General features: G+C 31.7%; 1 protein-coding gene across 2 annotated transcripts; it reads right to left on the bottom strand.

Annotated features, from left to right (window-relative positions):
• On the bottom strand, window positions 1–25958 carry LOC139524019 (zinc finger protein 236-like). Of its 2 annotated transcripts, XM_071318540.1 has the most exons (25): window positions 25824–25958; window positions 22257–22579; window positions 21510–21809; window positions 20564–20700; window positions 19925–20052; window positions 19215–19372; window positions 18500–18625; window positions 17908–18069; window positions 17030–17254; window positions 15987–16245; window positions 15275–15466; window positions 14690–14836; window positions 13857–14106; window positions 12700–12943; window positions 11620–11889; window positions 11002–11105; window positions 10337–10524; window positions 9495–9749; window positions 8722–8894; window positions 7598–7799; window positions 4869–5656; window positions 4308–4601; window positions 3727–3895; window positions 3077–3139; window positions 1–2366 (listed from the first exon to the last, which is right to left on the bottom strand). In XM_071318540.1, the coding sequence occupies exons 1-25, from the start codon at window positions 25873–25875 to the stop codon at window positions 2047–2049; spliced, it is 5529 nt and encodes a 1842-aa protein (XP_071174641.1). In that variant the 5' UTR covers window positions 25876–25958; the 3' UTR covers window positions 1–2046. The 2 variants fall into 2 exon arrangements, with proteins under 2 accessions (XP_071174641.1, XP_071174642.1); XM_071318541.1 differs by lacking the exon at window positions 3077–3139.
• Between the last annotated feature and the right edge of the window lie 76 nt (window positions 25959–26034).

Raw genomic sequence — 26034 nt, 5'->3', positions numbered from 1 at the left:
TCCAATCAATGATTTTTATTACAAATCAAATTACTTGTTCAATATTAAACAAGTTCTACTAACACAACAAAATCAAATAAATGAATACACTTCCAAGTCACTAAAAATGTCATGGAACATATAACATGTTAAAAATCATTTTATGTTTTAACAAGTAACCACCAAAACGAATCTCAGACCATATATTCAAGTTATAATTTTACACATAACATTATCACAGATCACGCATGCAAATGGCTTAGGTAGGGAATATTTTATTAAACTTTGTTATACCAGGGTTAGATTTTCAAACAGTTATAACAGAATTATGTTGTGTAAACAAAATATAAGATTTTTTTACAAAATGTGGGGTCATACCTATTGAGCATTTGTTGAAGAAATTTAAAAGTTTTCAGTTCATTAAAATTTTGGCAATGCAGATTCTTCATTTGGCATGCATGTAGTTGGTGTGCTTACAGCTAGTCTATCCTATATATCTAGATAATCAAATATAACAGATCCATGTTCTTCTTAAAATTTGGCAAGAAAGAACCTTTTTGCAATATTTGGTGTCAACTGAACAATTAGTTCTTACGAAGGCGTGAAGTTCTTATGAAGGTTTTATTAATTTGCAAGCAACTCAAATGAAAACTAACGATGGAGAATTATAACAACATATTTTCAAATAAATTTAAAATATCTTTTTGACAACTGCTCTACCAATCTACTGGCGCTTTATGCTTAAACACTTGCAAGTTTCATTCAATTCTATCATATAAACCATCAACTAACTCTGCAATTATTTAAGAATTTTTAAGATTCAGCTTATTAGAAAATATGTGACAAACATATTTGTTATCTGATGTAAAACAAAGTAACAAGTTCATTCAACCATTACATGATCTTCTAAGAGGCTTAAAGTGTTGTTTTAGAAAAGATTATGGTTGCCAAGTAATAGTGAAACATCATTAGGTCTTTCTTGCTTTAAAAAAAACAATGTTATTATGAATTACTGACAGACATGTTGACTTCAAAAATATTAAAAAATAATCTCTTCAATGAAGTTGATAATGAGATTCAGTATTTCTTCCTTTGTTGGTTAAATTCTAAACATGACTAGATTTATATATAGCATATTCTTTCACATCTCAGTTATTTGTAATTTGTAAAAAAATATCAACTTGCAGTCATGAAAAATCGGCATTAAAATTAAATTCCAAAGTAATGTATTTCCATTCTTATAATTCAAGAAACAATACATTTTGTTTAGTAAATTTCCTTACATGTATTGAAAATGAAATAAATAATTATAAATTTGTTAAGTATTCAAGTTAGAATATACATTAAGATACTTTTGGCATATGTCAATTTTCTGTCATCTCAGAAATTTCATCAGATGACAAGTAAGAAGATTGTTGAACAATATGGAGTATTCGTGACAAAAGACTGATCCATAACATAACTTTTCCAGTGTAAAATTACGTGATCCAACAGCAATTCAAAAGGAATATGACAATTATCACACAAGTTTTCCAGAAGAAAATACATGTGTCAAGTCAGGTTATATGATATGTCAAGGGATTTTCCAGTTTTCTCTTGTTTTTTTCTAACTGTCTGATATTACCACAGAATTTTTACATTTGTTAATTTTCCATTATAAATTAACTGTATCTCTAAACAACAGTTTTCATAAAATGAAGAAAAACCAAATGTTTCCTTGTTAATTTATTTTGACAGTGTGTGAAGTCAGTGTTTAAATTATCACATTATCACATTTTAAAACTCACACATAAAATATATCTTTCATTCACAGATTATTATTAAATAAAATTCACATACATAATTGTTTACATCAAGTTTTAAAATAATGCATTTTTAAATATAGGTCTTACTATACATAATGAGCACATGAGCATTTGTGTTGCTCGTATCACACACATACATCCTCCCTTCCTTCATAACAGTTTCCATCCTCATAAGTACTACAACCCTCCCCTTCCTGTAATAATACTGTCCGCAGAACACATTCTAATACAAGCCTTTTAACCAATGAGCACTTGTGTTGGCTCATATCACATTCATCAAATCGGCCATTTCATCGTAACTGATTCCGTCCTCATGAATACTACCACCCTCCCCTTCTGTTTTTATATTCACATTAGCACCAGCAGGTGGTACGTATGATTTGGGAATGTTCATAGAATGTACCATGTCCATATGATGAGCACGTTTTATGTGAGTTTTGAGATTTCCTTTCTGAGTAAAAGCTAGCTCACAATATGAGCACCTGTGTGGTTTTTCACCACTATGTTTCTTCATGTGGATCTGAAGAGCATTTTTCTGGTTGAATGATTTCGAACAAATTTCACAAACAAATGGTCTCTCACCTACAAGATATGAAAATTATTTCATTATAAGTATTTAATATTGCTTGGGTCTATAGCTAATTAAGCATAATTCCACAGTAGCCATATACAGAAATGCAATAAATGCTATTATAGATTGTAAACATTCAATTTCTGTTTATTTCATACTTCTATTATCTTTTTAATCAACTTAACTAAAGCAAACAAAAAAGTGTGTGAACAGAGATGACAACCTTTAGTATAGTTTTCATACAGTGCTTGTGTACATGGATTCCAATTTTGACATGTGTAGAAATATAAGTGGTCTTTGAATTCATGGTTTCTAGATATACATAATTTTTCTGTGGAGTTTTGAGATATTGTTTTTAGAATTTCATTGGCTTATTGTTTTTTTTATACATCAGAAGTCTGTGGGCCTTTTCTTAATGCATGCTTTAAGACTATGGCTGCACACACATGTATTAACAAATCATACAAATGTTTATTCTCTAAGGGTTTCGAAACTTGTGATTCCAATTAACCATAAAATCAAAATGGTAATGTTACACCATAACATCATATATCTTAGATGGTTATTGAAAATGAAACAGAAAATTATTAGTTTTTAAAAGCATAAAACACCAAAACTGTTAGTATAAATACAAATTGTTTCTAATTCAACTGGTTTTGTTTAACAATAACATATGTTCAAACTAAACAGTAAAAGAACATTAAATCTGCAAATGAAATACTTTTGGTAATACACATGCAATCTGCAATAGGTATGAAGGACTTTTGTATTCTTTGTCTTGGGTCTGAAAAAAGTTTACTCAGTTAAAGGTCAAACTGTCTACAAATATCATATTTCCCTATGGGAATAGGGGTGGGGTATCAGAGCCCTTGAAAAAAACAACTATGTCACAATTTTTTTGTTGAAATTTGAAAATAGGTAACTAAGTACTGAAAAGCTTAAAAACTTGTGGTTAAGTTGAAATCTATGGGGGAAAAAAAATTCCAAAGAAGTGAAACTGCGAGCTAATGCTCACTGATGATACCCCCGCCAAAATATTTCGGCAAACAGGAAGTTGTTGAGTGGTGAATCTGAAAACACATCACATATTATAGCTGACTCATATAAACCCTGAAACCAAATTACAGAAATCCTTGTATTGCAGTTCCTGAGAAAAATGTGACAAAAGTTTTCATGGGACTGACGGACTGACAGACTGATGGAAAGACAAAGGTAAAACAGTATACCACCACTTTTTTAAAGCGGGGGGTATAATTACTAATTTAAAAGGCTGCGACCAGCTTTGTAATACAAAATAATTTATCACTGGAAATAACAGAGCATTTAAGATAGTAAAGTTAGAGGTATAAATACTTATAGCTATATATATACCTGTATGTATTCGTATATGTCTCTCTAACTGACTAGGTTTCTGGAACGCTTTATTACAATGTTGACATTTGTGGTTGCCTGGCGATTTAAATCTAGGTTTACTGTCCGGTTGATGAATCATCAGATGTTCTTTCAAATGCCCGGATCTCTTGAAAGACTTATCACAAATCTTAAAAACATAAAAAAACAAAGATACATGATTTATTAAATCTCAAAAACGGAATCAATGTAACTAGAAAAAAATAACATGCAACAAAATCCCTTGCAGCACATGATTTTATATGTCTCTGGTGGAAAGTTGTCTTACTGGCAATCTTATCACATCTTCATATTTTTACACACTTCAAGCTGTTCATTTTTCATTTGCCCCCATTTTTCTTCTTTTATTATAGAATTGTCATATATTTTAACAAAGTTTTTAAAAACACAATTTAAACATTTTGTTATTATGAGAATAATTCAAAACAAATTATTTTCCTTTATTTATAATTTCTTTTTACATGTTAAACTTTGTATCAAAATAATATACATCTTACCACATGTACCAAGAGAAATTGTAAACAGAGAAATTATAAACTTACTTGACATTTATACTGCCGAGAAGAATCATCATAATTCTCTCCAGTGACGGGATTAACTGCCTGGGAAACATCCTGCAGACTGATATTAGCTGACTGACTGCCGTGTGTCAGATTATCATGGTCTATAGTTTGTTGTAGAAGTGCATCATCTTCAACTGTCCCATGTAAGTTATCCTCGAGACTGTCATCAAGGTCCACGTCGTCATCATCGTCATCTTCATGGTTATCATCATCTACTTGACCCATGTCCACCATACCCTCTACTTCAGTTATATCTGCCTGTGTAACTGTTATCTGGAAAAGAAATAAAATAATGCTTTACAAAATATTAATCTATGTTTTCAGGTCAACTATTATCACCAGCTATTCAGTTCGGGCTACCACAGGTCTCTCGACCACCAGGGGAGAAAAGTATACTCTCGTATTAAAGTTAAAAAAGGTCAAGGTTTCTTATAATCACAATATTTATTTACTCACGAAAGTTGTGAAAATAAATCGCTTACTAAATTAGTTGGGTTTACAGTACCTATGACAACCAATTGACTGAAATAACATAAATACCTGATCACTGGGTATAGTACCATCTCCTGACACCACAAAAGAATTAGGTGCACCGTCAGCCATTACAACACTAGCACAAGACGTAGCCATCATATTTTGGTCAGTGATACCAGACATAGGTTGTACTATAATGTTAGGGTTAATTGCTTCCTGTTGCTGCTGAATCTGAACATTCTGTATAATGTTTGGATCTGCTGTTTGTAATGCTTGAGTGAGTATGTTTGGATTTATTGTTATATTAATGTTCCCTTGCGACTGAAGCTGTTGTAACAAATTAGCATCAATCTGAACAGTCTGGGAGAATATATTAGGGTCAAGTCCCGTTATTTGCACGCCCTGGTTTCCTGTCAATTGTAACTGTATGCCTTCTAAACCTTGTAATACTTGGGTAGCTAGAGCACTTTCTGAAAGTCCTGCAAGAGGAGTGTCATTAGGTACAGTCAACTGAACAGGTAATATACCCTGACCGCCCAACATTGATTGGTCTAAATGAATCACATGACTTTGATTATTCTGATTAATTGTCATCACATTTTGTACATCATTTGCTGATACATAGTCAACATTCTGAACAGATTCTTCTGGTTCCCTTGCCTTTCTCCTTTTTGGTGGATCTGATTTGAAATGTTGTAACACATGACTTTTACGATTTCCAGAGGTCCTGAATCTTTGATCACAATGTGGACATTTGAATGGTTTAGCACCTGTATGTAGTCTCATATGAACTTTTAAACTTCCTTTCGTAGCAAACATGGCTGCACACACGTGACATTTGTAATTCTTTGTTGCTGAAATATAAATATGTTTATGAAAGGCAATTCAATTTTAATTAATGTTTTTGTATGCCATATATAGAACCATACATATTTACCAAATGTATGAAAAATTGACCAATTTAAGGATTTATACAAGTAGAGAAATTCAGTAGCCATAAAAAAAAATACACACAAATTTTCACAAACACTGACTTCAGTTAGTTGTTAGTTGAGCAAAATTAGTAAACGAATAAAAAACACTACTAAATATGAATTTGTTAGATGAAAATGCAATAAACAAACCAAAAAACAGTCTAAGGGAATTAACTCTAAATAAATTTGGTCTTAATGCTCATCAACTCATTAAGTTTTCACAAATTTATAATATATGTGTCAATATAGACAATAACTGTTTAGTGTCTTTAAATATCAGCTGTATTTGTACGAGGCTAGGAGCTAAGGTGTATGCCAGCTTTTAGCGAGCTACTACACCTGTTTCCAGGCGAGTACAAATACAGCTGATATTTAAAGACACTAAACAGTTATTGTCTTTATCCTGCAATTAATTCTGTATATTATTTGTGTTTTAAAAGACACAAAAACACATGTTTTGCATTTATTTTCGATTTGAAATCCCTTGAGGCCCATGTAGTAATACCATACAGTAATCACACATTCAGCTGAAGACAGGTTGCAAAGAAAAGAATCTTGAATGGTCAACAATAATACATCGCTCAAGGTGAATAATTATCTATTTTAACATAACAACTAATTTCAACAGTAAAAACAAATAACAAAACATTGTCCAATATGAAACAGGAGTGTTCGAGTTGTCCTACGCTTCAGACTCAACATTCACTAAACATGCATGCTGAAATTGACGTGGTTGTTTTTGTTACACAATAATACACATTCAAGTTTTCAAATCGATAGTTGTCATCGTAGAAAAGACTGCTATTCATGTGTGTATGTTATCAGAAAATTGGTGTGATTCTTATTGCTCTAAAGAAATGTTTGAAAACAAACAGAATGTATAAAAGAAATTTTTAATTCGCAATTAATATGTCATTGGAATACGACTGCAATACACATTCTGAGGTCACGCAGGTTCATACAATACTCCGTCCGGCAGTGGGCGGAGCTTTAAAGCGATATCTGTATAGTATACAGATACAGCATAGCGATATCTGTAGGGCTGTATCTGTATAGTAGAACACCCAATTGCAGGATAAATCCATATATGACAAGAATAAATCTTTATACATTTAGTTGTTTTGACCTCTAAAAAGAGAACTACGCATACAAGACAGGAAAACTAACACAAAAAGGACAACCAACACTAGCAATACTCAAAACTTTTCCTATATTTTTACTAGAAGTGATATTATTTTTTTTGTGATTGTCATGTATATTTACTTACTACCAGTATGGATTCACTAATGTTTCTCGGCATACATTCTTTCAAATGTTTTTACACTGTCATGTTTTCTAAATATTTTTATTTCTACCATTTTATTTCATGTGGAAGTGTAGTGTTGTTCTAATACCATGTTTTCTCATGTGGCTGACTGTTTAATGTACTCACAACTACCATGACTCTCATAAGGCTGTCTATATGAGTTACTACTGCCTTGTGTTCTCATGTGACTATTATGTATACTTACTAATGTCATGAGTTCTCATGTAAATATTATCTTATTTTACTTCTGCCATGAGTTCTCATGTAGACATCATGTATACTTACTACTGTCATGAGTTCTCATGTGGCTATCATGTTTACTAATAATGCCATGAGTTCTCATATGGCCTCCATGTGTACTTAATTCTGCCTTGAGTTCTTGCCTGTACATATATGCTTACTGCAATGATTTCTATCTTGTTTTTGATGTGTACATCATGGCCATGAAATCTCATTAGACTGTGATGAGTACTTATTACTAACACGAGTCTCATGTAACTTTTATGTATACTTACTACTGGTGTGAGTTCTCATGTGGCTATCTAGTGTAGATTTGACAGTAAATGCTCTGCCACACGTATCACATTTGAATGGTTTTTCCCCAGTATGTATCCGTATGTGTCTGACTAAATCACTGGGCTTCTTAAAACTTTTACTACAATGATTACACTGGTGTGCATGCTTGTACATATCATCATCCTCATCATTCTCATCATCCTGAAACACACAAAATTTAATGTTAGAAAAATATTGAATCATGAAAGAATGTGATCTCTGTATAGTGATACTCATGACGTCCTAAATGCAACAAACCATTAAAGATAGCTTCAATTTTTTTTTCTGTATGAAATTACATCAAGGTAAAAAGTATTTCAACCTTGTTTTTTTTTAATTTCAAATGTTATACTGCAACTGTGCAATTTTTGCGAATTCAAATTGCATTAACCCAAAACTTCAAAAGAGTCATTGAAAAAAACCTTGTTTGTGTCTTTGATAATCCTTTTCCCTAGAATTTTCATGAAGAATGCAGTATTCAGAATTTTTATGTAATTCACTTCAAATTTCAAAATTTTAAACTTTTATGCAAAGTATTTTATTCGGAATGTTTGAAGGGTTAAAAGTTTGAATAAATTTCACTTGTACTCAGCTCAAATGTGTTAGAAATGCTCAGCAAAGCTAAGTACAAATAAATTCTATATTTTCATTTAATAATTCTGTATAAATATCATACTTCCAAACAAGAATGTGTCCAAAGTACACAGATGCCCAACTCACACTATCATTTCCTGTGTTTAGTGGACCTTAAAATTAGGGTAAAACTGTTATTTGGCATTAAAATTAGAAAGATCATATTATAGGGAACATGTATACTAACATTCAAATTGATTGGACTTAAACTAATTTGACCAAAAGCTTTACCCTGAAGCAGGACAGACAATGGACGGGACGGACAAATAAACGGACACACAGACCAAAAAACATAATGCCTCTAAGATGGGCATAAAAACTTATAAGTAGTATATAATCATAGAGCAGTTATATAAACTGTTAAATGTCATCATAAAAATTCTTGTGTTATAAGAGGCCGGAAAATAGGTCATATCATACCTCCTTTGGACCAATGAAAATAAACACAAACCTTGTCCGCAACAACCTTTTCTTTGTCTGATGAATCTTCCAAAATTTTCTTGGACACATTAAGTTGGTCTTCTTCTTGGACCTCTTCATCAATTTCTTGTGCTTGTTCTTCATAAACTAAATTCATCACAGATGATTTAGGACGTTTGTTTAAGGCTATGTCCTCTTCAATCACTAAAATAGAAAAAAGAACGTCACAATATTAAATATAATTTTCATCTGCAAAGTACATAATTTCAAACCAAGAATATCGGGTATAAAATAAAATCAATATTACAAGACCAAAAAAAAAGATTATTTATTTTCATAATAAAAATATACAAAGACTCAAATAAATAAAATATACAAAAAAAGTCACCCAGTCCACATTTGTATTAAATGAAATTTTTTTCAAATTTGAATACTTTGATTCATTATTATTTGTTGGATACAAACATTCTAAGACTTTGTGGAAACCTTGGAACCACAAATTCCAATGTCCAACAATTGACAAATTTTCTATAGGCCAAACCAGGGAAATCAAATATCCATGAAAATGTAACTTTCCCTCAATCTACAAAAAATTGATACACACAAAAATAAATGAATCCACAGTAACAAGCAGTGGCGGATTCAGAAATTTTCATAAGTGGGGGCCCACTGACTGACCTAAGAGGGGGCCCGCTCCAGTCACGCTTCAATGATTCCCTATATAAGCAACCAAATTTTTTCCCAAAAAGGGGGGGCCCCGGCCCCCTGGGCCCCCCTCTAAATCCGCCTCTGACAAGAACATACCATCACTATGGGTTTTCATATGTCTCTTCATCATATTATATGATTTGAACGATTCTTCACAGTAAGGACATTTCTGTGACCTCTGACGATCGTGGACAGACATATGGCGGACCAATGAACCATTAGTGGTAAACTCTGCTTTACAAAAAGTACATTGGAATTGTTTGACTGCATCATGAGTCCTCTGGTGAGATCTGAGTACACTGGCTGATATAAAACTCTTGCTACATTGATAACAGGAATATGGTTTCTCTCCTGTAACATACAATTGAAAATTATCTAAAATTGTTGAAAATTTTCATTTAAAAGATGTGTCATATGGATTCTATAATTTTGATTGGTAGAAAACAATCACATGGAATTGTAGAGAGATGTTTTATTGCCCAATAAAAGGCAGCATCCAAGACTACATGTGATATCTCAACGACAATGGGTATGAATTTTTAAAATGAAACAAATGTAAAGTACGATTTTACTCATTATTTTCTAGATTTGAGATAAACATGTAATTATGATTATTATCTGCTTCTGTTTTGTAGTTTTAGTGTTTTTAAAAATATGAATGTGTATAAATCACTACTCTTCGTCAAAACACAAAAGTGTCAATGATAATAAAAAAAATTTACAACCACAAAACAAATGCACTTGACAAAAAAGTCACATGTTGAGTTGAGATCTGATGAGAATAATATAGTAAGTGTCATTTGTTTTAATTTATAATTTTATTAATCAAATATTGCTTTTTACATAAACCATAATAGAGATCTTATATGCCATGATGATATAGTTATTGAAGGATTCCTTGCACACATTAAACTAATAATATTTAGAATTACATTTACCTGTGTGAGATCTCATGTGCTGTTTAAGATGAGATGACTTCTTATAGGCTTTATCACATAAAGTACATGGGTACTGTCTCGCTCCATCATCATCGTCTTTTTGTAAGGATTCTGTCCCCTGTGGAGGCTCTGCTGGCTGTTCCTTGTCCACTGTTTCTGCTTCCTGTGCCTCCAAAATGGATATGTCACTAAAATATAAATCATTGAAAATATACTTAAATATTCATCATCAGTGCATATTCTATGTTTACTGATTGAAACTTTTTAAAAATGTCTTCCTTTTTTAAGTATTTACAATTGAAGTCAAAATACTTAATAAATTATGATACATATTGGTTTCAATTTAAATATGATCAAAACATTTTTCGTTTTAAAATATATATATGAATAAAACATCATTGGTGTGTAAAAAAGGAAAATCTTTTTATCTCCTTCCAAAATTAAATTTCAGTAATCATGCAAGCTGTACATTTGTACAGTGTATTGTCGATTTTTTTGTGTAACCATGTATTATCAAAAGACTATGTCACCAGTATCTATCACACATATCTTCTTTAATTTTAATTTATGTATAAGCTTTTATAATTGTTTAGGTAATTGCAGTGTTGATATTCATAAACAAACATTCTGACAAACTTCAAAATAAAATCCAGCAATTACCATACCTTGTAGGCAGTATATTCTGCATAGAAGTACTTGGTAGACTTGTGGTCAAAGAGGTCACTCCCTGGCTAAAGTTCAATGAATTTAGGTCTTGCAGTGGTTGCCCCTGAAAATTCAATCAAAATGTCAAAACTGTTTTCCCTTCAGGTGTACTGCTCACATTTTTTCATTCAAAAAAACCCATTAGTATGTAGGCTTACAATGGGAATATTGAGGAAACCAACCATCAGCCATTTGAGTCGCAATATAAAAGAACATTATAAATAATTCTAAAATATTTGGATTACGAAAATAAAAATGATTTCTTAATATTTAGTTTTTTTCTTCTAGTTTTTCTCTTTTTTCATACCCTTCATTAAGTTTTATTTTTTTGTCAATTTCATTTGTCAAATATACATTGTACCTTTTTTTCTCTCCATTTTACACACTGTTCAATAAGTTTTAATTGGTTGTCTCTTATTTTGAGTCATATACATACATATTGTGCATATTTTTGTGGTATATATATACTACAAAACTTCAATCTACTTGTCTCAAACATAACAAGTCTCCTTAAATTGAATCAAGATGCTTTCCTTCCCTCTTTTACTTATCCAATTCAAGAAGACATTTTTCCTTACCTGTATTTGGAAACTGTTTGGATTAAAAATTGTCCCTTCTAGCTGGCCTCCATGCTGACTGGTAATTGACGTCACCATAGAATCATTGAGGGGTGTAGTAAATTGGTTATTCATAGATGTGGACATCTGATTGGTTATCTGGTTGTTAAGTTGAGAGGTCATGACATTTTGAGGTTGAATTTGATTATTGATATGTTGATTCAACTGAGCAAAATTCTGTTGTCCTGTTCCTAATAAACTCTGACTAAATGTCTGTGGCTGACCAAATATCTAAAACATAAAAACAACATATTGTTATACTTATAATTACAGATACATTATTGATAGTGCAGTGTCCTGTTCCTAATAAACTCTGACTAAATGACCAAATATCTAAAACATAAAAACAACATACTGTAATACTTATAATCACAGATTCATTATTGATAGTGCAGTAAGGGACGACATCAAAAGATCGATGTAGGATAAAAAACTTAAAATTCTACAAGTTTTGTATATCTAAAATCGATTTTTACATATATCCCTATTGGTAAATCAATTTTTCCCAAATTAAGTTAAGAGGGGGATGGGGGTGTCAATGAAAAAACTATGTGAATTAAGTTTTTTATCCTACATTGAACTTTTGATGTCGTCCCTAAATTGTCAGTGGTTCTCATTATTGGATAAGGCTTTTTTTTGGTCACTTTTTTTTGTCCCTTCAGCAGTTATTGCAGATACTTGGTAGTTTGTGTTGAATGAATGCACAATGTGTCTAATCTTTTGTCATCCAGAGCTACATATATGATATAGATAGACCATATTCTATCATTCAATTTGTTCTGAATTTATGCGAAATATTTTCGAATAGACATTTACCAAAACAAATCAAAGTATCGATCACAGAATAATTTTAATGTGATATTTGGTTGCTATCTCCTTGATGTGTACTCCTCATCTTTTATTCACATTAAAAAAGGATTTTAATTTTTAAGTGTAAATGTATGAATATAATTCATACATGCAGTTGGACACTGATTGTGTTAATGAAAATTAATCAAAAATGATTTGGTCACATAATCTTATTAATAATAAGATATTCACCTGGTGATTAAGAGTTTGCTGGAACTGTTGATCCAGACTAGCAGAATTGAGAGCATCCTGAATACTGGCCTGAGCCAGGCCGTCATTCTGATTAATGTTACCGGATTGGTCAGTTTGTTGAAGGACAAGGTCAGCCAAATTGTTTTCCTCCACAAGATCAGCCTGGTCTTTGTCTGTAGCATCTTGACTATCTTCCCCAACATCCTGTCCATCATTCTGTAGGGCTTGGAGAGCCAACTCATGTCTGAAGTACAGTATATCATATCACATGATTTAATTTAACTTTGGTGATTTCAGTCTATCAAATTTTGCTTGGAAAAGGGTGACATGGTATATTTTGTTCCTTTAGGTTTTTACAATTAATCATTTTAAATGAGCATCACCGTTTCTAACTTAACAGATCAGGATAAAAATTTCAGATAAAATCTCCTATAGACAGAATTTGAATTTAATCTAAATGAAGGTATTGTTTTTTATTTGAGCAATTGTAAAACAAAAATATTATAAAGGAGGGACAATTTCTCTCTCACTTTTTACAGGCTATTTTTTACAGTTCTAAGAATATTTTCAATTTATTTTTAGATCCCAAGGCACAAAACTTTGTTAATTTTTTTGGAGGACCCATTGGTAATTAGTCATTTTTTTATTTTTAAAAATATCTATGCAAGATTCAGGAATGACCAAGATTAAAGCCTTTTCTGATTCGGGTGATTAATTCAAAATCAATAGATTTAGTGACAGCAACATAAAAAGACAAGTGTAATCAAAGATTTTCTCCCATGCTCTATTCAATTTTTCAACTGCGAGACAAAAAACACCTTAAGGTGGTACCTAACACTTTAACTAAATTTAATTTGGCTCGTTTAATTTTTATAAAATTTTGACAAAGTATTCACTTTAACCCTTTTATAAAAATATAAAAAAATAAAAGAATTTGAACCAAGCGTTTTATCAGAAAAAATACACTGGTTATATAGCAGTTTGACAAACACTAATTTTGATTATTGAGAAGGTTTATATTGCCTTCACAACACAATGTAATTAAAACGTTTAGCTGATATTACAGAGTAATCTCCCTGTAGTGTTAGGTACCACCTTAAGGCGATAAAGTTTGAATCTTGGAAGCTGATTTATGCAGATTTTTTATTAGTACTAACCTGTGTGTTTTCATATGCTTTTTACAGTTGACTGATGTTTTGAATGTTTTTTGACAATAGGGACACATGAATGGTCTAACTTCACTATGTGTTGACATGTGACGTTTCAGACTTCCATTAGTGGTAAACATACTATCACAGATGAGGCACTTGTAAGCTTTCAGCCCTGTATGGGTTCTGATATGAGCTTTTAGGACACCACTGGAAACAAACGCCTTCATACACTGAATACATTTGTATGGTTTCTCCCCTGTAAACAAAAAGTATTTGTATATAACAAAGAAGATAAAAATAATAGTTTGAGAATGTTAACAAAAATAACAACATTGAGTTATACTGTACATATGTTTTTGGTATCTTTCTATTTGACAAAACATGTCTAATAACATTAACTTTGCTTAAATCAATATCTTGTACATTTACTGTGGCTAAACACAAGTAGTTTAAATTCCTTACTTACAAATATATACATATACAATATTAGGTCAATGTCAGGAAAATATAAACTTTTTTGTATGAGGCTGAGAAACTGGGGAAGGGAGAGGTTCTACCAAGCCCTTCCCCAGTTTTGCGCTGTGTACAATTTATTTTAACATTAGATTGTTATTTCCCCTTATAAATCAACTTCTTACTTTTCTTAATTTTGCTACAAAATTACTTTAAAGTTGAAAATTGATTTTCAATATCAATGAGTTCAAAATCAGAAAGATTTTAATTTGTCTTCATGTATTTTGTTATAAGTATGTTGAAATATAGGGCAGATATTCATTTGAAATACCTATTCTGAATATTAACAGCTAAGTATCTCAAATTTGGTAGGAAGTTTGCATTACCTGTATGAGATCGAACGTGCTGTTTCAGATGGCTGGACTTTTTGTATCCACGTGAACAGAATCCACATTTATATGGTCTATCAACACTGGCAGCTTCTCCAAGGTACTGATTCAACAAATTATTTCTTGGGGGTTGCTGAATTAAACCTGAAATGTAATTGAATTGTGAAATTTATGTATTTATACACATTGTTGTTTTATCCTCTTATTCACTGGTTGTCAAGGTTACAGATATTATTTTTGTCTAAAAAGAACATTTAATCAATATGCATGTAGATTATGTAAAATTAGAATATTTAAAATTTACACGAGGTTTCCATTTCGCCGAACTAGTATAAATTATTCTTTAGGGGGCAGCTGAATCCGACCTCGGATTATGGGATTTTCTCCCTACCTTGAAGACCTTGTGCTGTTTTTTGCTCTTTTGTCTTGTCATTGTCTCTTTGACACATTCAGTTTTCATTTTCTATTTTATCCGAAAGACAGAAAGGCATAAAAGCAAGATGAAAGTTTCAAATATGAATGGCAGTACATTATTTTCTAGGTATTACAATTTCCAAACACTTATTTTAGATGTATATCTACCTGTATCAGTTATCAATATCGGTTCCTGAAGTGGTATATCTGGAACCAAGTCCTGTTTATTGGCTCTCCTAAACATTCTTTTAGGTCTTTTATCCATATCGCCATCTCTAAAATGTGATGTAATGTGACTCTTCCTGTGAGCAGATGTCCTAAAACTCTTCTCACATTGAGGACAATCAAATGGCTTAGCACCTGTAATAAAAAGAGAAAAAGTTAAATTATGATCTGTCCTTCTTTTTTTCACCTTGCCTCTGTGTATCACAAATTAGCACTTACTAAAGGCAATGTAAACTTAATGAGTTAGTTATTCACATTTTTATGAACTGCATCTATACATACAAGTTCTGAAGAAAAAGAAGGGCATGTTTACACAATTTCATGTCTGAAAATGAACTATTTACAAATAAAACATGGAATAAATTTCTGTTTTTTTTTGTTGTGGTTGCTTTTTTTAAAGACAATATTGTATAATACGGTTGTAAAAAGACATTCCCAGTAGTTAATTTTGATTCTTTAGCATTGGAAAGTTTGTAAATTCTTTCAAAAATCAAAAGTGCACAAATGGACAAGAAGAGCAGTAGTTGCAGAGAAAGGCAGACAACAGCTGCTCTCCTCTATTCTAGTCTAGCTAGGACATTGCACAGAGTTCTATCCAGAATAACTTTTTCTAACAACCTCAATTCTAACGTTTCAAAATGTAAGTATTTCTTACCAGTATGCATTCTAAGATGAACTTTCAAACTGCCTTGAGTAGAAAACATTTTTGTACACAAATCACATTTATAATCTTTGATTCCAGAGTGAGTTTTAATATGAGCTGTCAATGTACTTTTCACAGCAAAAGATCGGAAGCACTGGGTACATTTATAAGGCTTTTCATGAGTATGGATACGAATATGACGAACTAGATCACTGGGTTTCTTGAATTCCTTCGCACAATATGTACACTGATGCCATCTCACTCCATTCACCTGCAAAATACAAGAAAAATGTGTTAGTGATGACATTTCAGTTTCCTAAGAACGAAAGATATTAATCGCCAAGACATTTAACATTTTATTTTTGGAAATTTCCATCTTACCTCAAAACAGTATATTTCAATGCCCACAATGCATGCTACTAATACATTTGTGCAAATAATCAAGAAAACAGATTTATAAATATCCATGAAACAAAATGTATGATATGAATATTTTTATTTAAGAAGACTAGCCATTGTGATTTTTTTGTTTCAACTGTTTTATAATGGAATTCAGCCTTAATGGCTTTCTCTGTGGTATGGGTTTTGCTCATTGTTGAATACAACAACCTGTAATTGCTAACATCTACATCATTTGGTCTTAGGTGGTGGATAGTTGTCTCGTTGGCAATCATACCACATCTTCTTGTCTTATACTGATGCAGCTTAAAGCAATCATTAATCAATCAATCGTTCTAATCATTAATCAATCAATCATTCTAATCATTAATCAATCTTTCTTTCTTATTATTAATCAATCAATTGTTCTAATCATTAATCAATCAATTGTTCTAATATAGTTGTTCATTTGTAGATAATGACAACAGCTATCTTTTGTGTTGCCATGAATTCCATAGTGACAAAATAAACTACTTACACAAATTTGATAACCAACCTTTCTTAAATTACAATATGGATTTAAAAAGATTAATGATATGTTTTTGTATTGTAATTATTTTAATATTCAAAACTGATGATGGTTCCCTATTGTTTTTAACTTTAATCATTTTCTGTACCTTTCTAATAATATGCTTTTTGACAGAACCAGTAGCAGAATCGCATAGCGTCATGGTTGTGACTGTTTGTGTTATTGGCGTATGCTGTAATACAGAGATAGGCATTGGAGCAACAGGTACTAATTCTGTACCAGACGTTGACGGCACTACCTGTCCCGTTCCTGTTTCACCACTAGGAAGACCACTGTTCTCTAAAGCTTGCTGTAGAATATCACTATTTGAAACCTAAAAAAGAAAAATTATGAAATTCAAGTTTTATAGAAAAATAATTGGTTATTCAATGGATTTTGTTGGAATCCCTTTATCCCTTTTGATGTTTCCTCTTTTAGCAGGTGCAGTTTAGAATGTAATATTCTTTATAGGTTATTTTTTTGTTGAGAATTTTTCTTTTCTTAATAATTATCTGACAAAATTTAAACTCTAGCAGTACATTAATAATACTTTTTTTTTAAATAAAGAATATATCAAACCCTTTATATCAAATTTCTACTTTCACAATATACTGTAAACCTACTATTTTTTGCAGATACTTTATTTCATGTTTAGCCATTTTCAACCGACTTAATAATTTCTTTTGGCTGTTTTCTGACTTTCTTAATGGATATATAACATCATTTCTGAACTCTGACAGGAAAATAAATCCCTCGAGAAAATTAGACGGTTTACAAGTATTGTAAATTCCTAAATTATTGCGATGTTTTTATTATAATTGCTAAACCGCTACAGTTTGCTCTCATTTTTACTAAACTGGATTTTTCGCAATATCGCAGAATTTAAATTGCATTTTAGTCTAAAATTAGGGTAAAAGACAAATTAGCAATAATAAATGCATGTAATAATTTCTAATTTACAGTATATAGTACGGTGGTGGTTCTAACCTGCTGTCCATCAATCTCCTGTAATTGATTTTCTGTAGCATGTTGATTGGATTCGTCCTGATCAGCCGGTTGTTCTGACAAACCTAAAATCTGGTTTATAACCATGTCATTCTGTTCTTCTGTTATCAATTGTTTACCAGAATCATTAGGCATAGGAATCTCCTACAAAATTCATTTCTAGAATATGAATGACAATAGCTGAGAAATCTTAAAACAATAACACAAGCATAAATACAAAATTATTGAAATTATTTGAACTAAACAAAGTATGCAAGATGGATAATGAAAATAGTGAGAGATAAATAAGAAAGGACTCTTTACTTCTATTTGAAGATATTTTACTATTGTGGGACTGTCAAGTGAGAGGTTTAGCTAGCTATAAAACCAGGTTCAATCTATCATTTTTTTACATAAGAAATGTCTGTACCAAGTCAGGAATATGACAGTTGTTATCCATTCGTTTAATGTGTTTGACCTTTGGATTTAGACATTTGATAAGGGACTTTCTGTTTTCAATTTTCTTTGAAGTTCAGTAATTTTGTTTTTAACTTTTTGCTAGTAAAAGCCAAACAAAATTTAAAATACAACATACTGTTTGTTCTGCATGTTCACGACTAATATGAGCATTCAAACTTCCAAGCTTTTTAAATACACAGCTGCATTCACTACATCTGAATGTTTGAAACTCCTGTCCATCTTCAGGCAGTGTATGCACTCTCTGGAAAAGAAGTTCATGATTATATTAATGTACAAAGGTTTGAACAATGTGTGTGTAACATGAATATGATAAAAGTTTAACTTTTTATAATTTAATAATTCTACATTGTTGAAGCCTTTTTCTTGTATCCTAACTAAGAAACTAAGAAAGCCATACCACATAAAAAGCCAAAAATTAATGCTTTAATTTTTTCTTGAAAAAAAATCAAATTTAAGCAGTCCAATGCTAATGCATATTTGACAAAGTGTCCTTTTTAACAGTCTTTTCTTTAAAAAAATAATGACAGTCTGCATGAGACTCCCTCTAATACAGGGATAAAATACTAACCACAATGTTACATAATACAAGTATAAAATCAACTTTCAATGAATACATAAAACTTTCTCAGTGAAAATAATCCTGATCAAAAGGCACCAAAAATCATGATCACATATGCTTATTCTGGAAACAATTGTTAAAGCATGTTGTACAGACCTTCATTTCTGCCACAACAAAAGATCTCATAATTATAAGCAAAGATGAAAATAATTCAAGTCATAAATAAAATTATGAAAACTCATTTTGAAACTTTGTTGGTTTAACATCTTACCTTAATATGAGCTCTAAGATTTCCTTTCTGAGCAAAGACATGAGGGCAGAAATCACACATAAAAGGTTTATCTCCAGTATGTTTACTCATGTGTATACGGAGAGCCCCTTTCTGGTTAAATGCTCTGTTACACAAAGTACATTTATAAGGCCTTTCTCCTGCAAAGACAATATATATATTATATATAAATGCCATTCAATATCACTTATTTTCAAGAAGATAGTTCTAAATCTAATCATTACTTTATTTATAAATTCATATTTTAGAAACAATATACTGCTGCCATTGGGTGGCAGGAATCCTTTTTTATATTAAAGAAGTGAAAACATTTTTTGATTTTGTACCAGAATACTGATTTTTCATGGTTACTGTATCTCACTTTATAACACAGTATTCACTTATAAAAAAAATTAGAAAAGTGCTAATTGAAATGAAAACAGAATTTTCTTCTGTCTGAAACAAATCCCAATATTATAGCATTTTCTGGATAAAAGGGGATAACTCAGATATTTTTTGGTACATTCCAAAATTAAAAAAAGTTTTCCAAAAATTTTAAACAGCAAATTTCAATAACACAATATCAGTATTAAAATTGAAAATACAAAAAATATTTTTGTCTTGTGCATCCAAAGTAATAACAACCTCAGTAATAATTTACATCTTTTTGGGTAGGTTTTTACATACTGAATTTTAACTAGTTTTGATATTACCTGTATGGATACGATTGTGTCTGACCAACTGACTAGGTTTCTGGAACATTTTTCCACAATGCTGACATTTGTAATGAAAAGATGACCTATCAACATTTCTTTTGTATGGTCTGTGTGTCAATGAGGCTCTGAAATGTTATAAATAATTCTACAATAAAAATTGACAATAACTACACTATAAATGATTATCAAATGTCCACATATTGATATTTAGAAAAATTCACTCATGGAACGGACAATTTGCAGATCCTTCCTAACAGCAGTGATTTTGTATGGTGAATACTAGTGATTGTCAGTGATCCACTTTGAAATATCTCATTGTAAATTTATATTTATAAACCTTATTCTCTTTCATTGATCATCTTAATTTTTACTAAACAATCTTAGCTTCATTTCAGATTTCAAGATGAAGAACAGCAATTCATGTGTTCGTTTGATAAATGGTTATTTCCCAGTGTATAACACGATTCTTGTTAGAAAAAATCCATCTGAATCCAGCTTATTTATCATTAATTTGTTCTTTATCATTCTGCTTAAAAAATTGTTGATAGATTTTCCATTATGAAAAGAATAAAAAATCTCTATATATGTTCTGTAACACATGTATCCTGGTCACAAATAGCATGTTCAAATACTCACTTAATTTTATAATGCTGTTTCATGTGTTCTCTAAGAATAGCTGGTTTATTAAACTGCATGTTACACTGTTTGCATGGATAAGACTTCATCCCTGCTTCTTCTTGTCTGTGTTCCAGTAAATGTTTGTTCAGTTGAGACTATCAAATAATCAAGAGTTATCTCCCATTAAAAAATCTTATTATTTAACAATTTGATGGCTAATACTTCTCTAAGTTTAGTTTTGCATCAGATAACATTTAGTTGGGAGATTTTCAGGCGTATAACTGATATTCAATAAATGAAGAGTATTTGTAAAACTCAGGGTATATTACTTAAACTAGTAATACTATGGCAAAGCATGACATAAGATTTGTGATTCTTTTTTATTGAAAGTTTTTACCTTTGATCTTTTAATCTGCCATGCATATTACAAGACAAAAAAAAACATAGGGATGGTACATGTATGTAAGAAATGGTAAATTATGAAAATACTTTTTTTTTTGTACATTGCAAGTAATTATATATAATGTTTAGCTATTTTATAGCTTGTTTGGTGCTTAAAAACAGCTTTGCTTAAATATTTTTTTCTATGTATTCATATTTGGATGTATCCAGTACTTAGATACATGTATTACATATAATATGTTGTATAAATGATTTGTAGGTAATCTTTTTATAATATAGAAATAGTGTAGATACATATTTTCACATTATATTGATTATAATATAAATATTGAAGAAGATTTATATTATTTTTTTGAAAAACAAAATCTACTATGTTTTTTGATCGCCGATATAATATACACTTATTCAAAAACAAAAATGTCTTTATTGTTGCTGTAATGTATTCTGAATTGCTGTATCAATGATGTTAGTATTTCACATGTACAGCTCAATAAATATGATGTTTTAACAACCACTAAATATTTTCTTGTCCTTCTACCATAAAATGCAAACATTTCTTTACCTGCACACCAAATTCATCCCCACACTCTGTACACATCAATGTTTCGTCTTTTTCATGCAGCATTATGTGAGCTTTCAGACTAGCTATACGTGAGAATGTCTTGCCACATTCTGGACAGGTTGGTTCCCCATCAAGTGGCACATGGGTGGCCTGATGTAATTTGAGATTCTCTTCGATATTGAAGGAGCTGTTGCATTGTGAGCAGCGAAATGGCTTGTCTTCATCATGGGTCTTTATATGTCTTTGAAGTTGGTTCCATTTTGGAAATATTTTATCACAAGACTCACATGGAAATGGGCCCTTAATATCAAAATACAAATACACATACTATAATTTTTACATTAAAAAATGTTAAGTAAATACAAAGTAGTTATAGCTGATCTTACATGCAAGTCCATGTTATCAGAAACAAAATAAGTCTCATTAATTACTCACTTCAGAGTCAAGATCATTTGCAAAATTGCAATGAATCCTGTTTTAAAAGATTGGTAACGTAACTAAAAATTATTGTTTGACTTGATTCATGAATACTAAGTTCACACAGAAAAATTACCTTTTTTTAAAACAATTTGTTTGTTAAGTAATATGGTTCTTTTTCTCTATGTTTCACTAAATTGTACTTATAATTATATAAAGTCAGTCTGTATGTTAATTTCAATAAAAAAATTATATCATGCAAATGTACAGTTTCTTGAAAATTGATTTTAAGTTATATCAAGCAATTAAACTTAATTTGTACACATGTACCTTTCCAACAGGAGGTTTGATCTCTGCCTTTTTTGGTTCGATAATCTGTATTGGCTGCTGCTGCTGTTGTTGTTGTTGCTGTTGAAGGGGAGGTAAAAACTCCAAAGTTTGAATCTGGGTCCCTTCTGGTAACTGTTCAAACACCACATGTTCAACATGGAGTTGTTGAGGATCAAAGTTGGCTAAAGTGATTTGATTTGGGTCTATGTTTTCCTGCTGGTTTGGATCTACATGTTGTTCTACAAATGCAACAATTTCTCCAGTTTCAGACACATGAGCAACATGTGCTATGGTGGCTTGGCTAAGGAACTGTGCATAATCAACTGCAAAAATACAATAAAAACATTACATGGTACTTATTCAATAAGTTTGAATCTATGTCAACCTCTTTTTAATATATATATATATATTTTGTGACGAGTGAACCAACACCTTCTAACGGAAAAGCTGGTAGAGTAACCAAGATGGATACCGAAGTATGCTGCGGTTGTCTTAAAACCTCATGGAAATATAATATGTAGAGACAACAACATCTGGGTTACCGCAAGGTGATAGTTTTATTGAGTCGACATGTTTCGCCGCTAATGCGGCATCATCACTTTTAACTATACTAGATTCTTATTTTAATTTCACTTTCACTTTCTATTTATATATGAACCTCAATCACAGTGACTACGAAACATACCAAACATACCAGTCAAGATAAACATTTGTTTTTATTTCTATTTTTAACTTTTATTCTTGCTACATTATGAACACTATTTTACATTTTCACTTTCACTTTTATTCTTTTACGTCATAATTAATACAATCGCATTATATACACTTTATGAACATGTAAACTCCGTAATATTGTCCTGATGATGCCGCATTAGCGGCGAAACATGTCGACTCAATAAAACTATCACCTTGCGGTAACCCAGATGTTGTTGTCTCTACATATTATATATATATATATATGTTAAAGATTCAAATATTTCTGCTTATTTAGTACTTCTGGTAATTATTTAACAAATAAAGAAATATGAGTTTGAGAACATAAATGCCCCTGCGCAAGCTTAGTTCTTTTTCATGTAAATGGGCATAACCCTTAAATGGCGAAAGACTAGCTACAGGCTAGTGATACACTAAACAACTTAGACAAACTCAGCCACCAAATTTTGAGCTTGCTTTTAATGACTGCAAGCATTCTATGAAACTGTGCTACAGTGTATAAGGAGGGTCTCATTGGGGGGTTCCGATCCCGGATCCCACTTACTGTTTTGTCGGATTCCCATATCCCGCTTACACTATGTACGTAAGCAATTATCATTTTTTTGTCATTTCCCGGGACCCGCTAGACCTCATTTCCCGTTTTCACGACACAATAACTTGACTTTCATGTGTCACGCTTACAAAAAATTGGCAATCCCGCATCACGCTTAGACCCCAATGAGACCCACTATAAGTCTTTTGAAAAAAAACAAGATTTTTCAGTGTAATCATAGAGCTCAATGCTTTTCCTACCAATTCCTGGACACATTATATATGTTATACCTTCTTCAATTGCAAGTCAACGTACATGTGTTATGTATCTTGATTTAATAAAGGGATAAGATTGAGATACATGTTCAAATGTATTAAAAGGAAATAAACAAAACCAGGATAAACCTTCCATATTCACATGCCTGTCCCATGTAAGGAAAACAAGTCTGTTATCAAATTTCAGCTTTTTCAAACTGAGAAGAATTTTGAGAGCTTGACATATTTTCTAAACACTTTTGCCATGACATTAGTTAATTGTCAGTTTGTTTTTGGACATGAGTTGAGTACTAGTGTTCCTTTGGTATCTTTTGTTTCTATTTTGTGAAACTTTATGTAGCAGTCAAGACACAGGTCTACTAGTTGATTGTTTTTGTTGGGGTAACTGCCTCATTGATTATACATGTATACCCTATATCTCCTTTCATAAGAGAGTAATAAGCCACACTTTCAGATTCTTGCTTTTTTGTGTACATTTCTGCAAAGTTTATAACATGTACAATGCTTATTAGTACCGGGTACTTCTCATTTTAAGCCAATACATTGGTTCAACTATGAACTGACCTACAACCCTTTTTTGTTTTATGAACTAGTCTAGAATTGGGTCTCACTGTTCAGCATATGACAATTAAAAACACTGCAAATTTTGTACTAGTCCAAATAATAATGACGTCTGACAAGGCTATTTAAAAAAAATTCTGGGACACTGTCGTAGGAAGGCGTCACTGAAAAAATATAAAATAGCCTTGCCAATCATCAGGGGGTCTCATTTGGGGGTTCTGATCCCGAATCCCGCTTACTGTTTTATCAAATTCCCAAATCCTGCTTTCACTATGTACGTAAGCAATTCTCATTTTTTTGTAAATTCATGTGTCCCGCTAGACTTCATTTCCCATCTTCACAGCAAAATAATTTGACTTTCATGTGTCACGCTTACAAAAAGTTGGCAATCAGTGGCTGATCCAGAAATTTTCATTAGTGGGGGCCCATTGACTGCCTAAGAGGGGGCCCGCTCTCGCCATGCTTCAATGATTCCTTATAATCAAACAATTTTTCCCACAAAAGAGGGGGCCTGGCCCCCCTGAAACACCCTCAAAATCTGCCTTATCGATATTTGTCCGCCATTACTGGATATTACACAGGTTCCCGTAGAAATTTGACGTCACAAAACAAAATATCTGACGCCACAATGGAAAAGTGATTGTTGTATGCGTCAAAAGTTCAAGCAGCCGGGTCAGCCGGGATTAGCGATAAGGTGTATGACTATGAGACCCACTAATCATAATTATTTGTACTAGTTTTGTATTAGCAATTCAAAGCAAGGAGTTACTATACACATCCTTGTTCAAAGGAATAGCATGTTTTATGGATATTAAAAATATTTGAAATTCTGTCACTAGCACTTCGAAAATTTGGGAGTTTGTGATTAGAACAATACAAGTCATACATGTATCTGCTTTCTAAAAAGTAGTGTTATGTGAAAAGATAAACAGTACGTTCACAATATTGTGATACTAACCCTAAAAAATATGCATCCCTAAACGAAACTAGGAACAACATCTTGAGCAAGACACGATCATGTAAACAAAAATTGAACAAAGTCAAAAACTGTGCAAGTCTATTTGAATTTTTAGTCCAACTCCGGGTAAACAGAAAGTAAAAGTAGGCGGACGCGAGAGACGAAATTTGACTAAAAAATGGACACAAGTTGTAATAAGCCTGCAAGACAGCCAGGAAAGGCATCTTGGTTTTGGCTATGAGGACTGTCGTAATAATTGAAAAGTACGGATTATCTCCTAACGTTCCGACATGACAAAAACATTTTTACAATTAAATAGTTTTAATTTCAATATTTCTACGCGTGTTGAGTAGGAATATTGTCAAGTTCAAGTTCCCTAACAGATCATTGCGCCCAAATGTCCGGACAATGAACGCAGTGCACTATCTGTCCACAAAAGCAGCATTACTGCCGACCTAGCCCGATTAAACGTAGTGTTAACGAATTTTTGATTTTGTTTGTTATATATACTCGGTATCAAACCTGACCTCCAATGTTCTCTAGCTGTATTTGAGTAGTATTTGGCTCTTCAAGGGACATATTTTGACAAAAATTAATCCAAAATGGCGGTGATATGTTCAGCCATAGAAACGAGGCTAATTGGAAAAATTACCCGGATGGCAAGTGCGTGTGGCGCAAAAATTCAAATGTTCGAAATTGAAATTATTTTTAGACTAAAAATTCATATGAAAATTTAAA

Source organism: Mytilus edulis, chromosome 5 (genome assembly GCF_963676685.1).
Source record: "Mytilus edulis chromosome 5, xbMytEdul2.2, whole genome shotgun sequence".
NCBI classification, from domain to species: domain Eukaryota; kingdom Metazoa; phylum Mollusca; class Bivalvia; order Mytilida; family Mytilidae; genus Mytilus; species Mytilus edulis.
The sequence above is the reverse complement of the archived record's forward strand: the minus strand, read 5'-3'. Positions and strand labels throughout refer to the sequence as shown.

Excerpts from the sequence above, each read along its gene's own strand:
- LOC139524019 (XM_071318540.1), bottom strand. The coding sequence starts at position 25,875 with ATGTCCCTTGAAGAGCCAAATACTACTCAAATACAGCTAGAGAACATT. Across the intron at positions 19,373-19,924 it reads ACACAATCGTATCCATACAG|GAGAAAGGCCTTATAAATGT; the intron begins GTAATATCAAAA and ends TTGTCTTTGCAG. Across the intron at positions 17,255-17,907 it reads AGGAGATTGATGGACAGCAG|GTTTCAAATAGTGATATTCT; the intron begins GTTAGAACCACC and ends TTTCTTTTTTAG.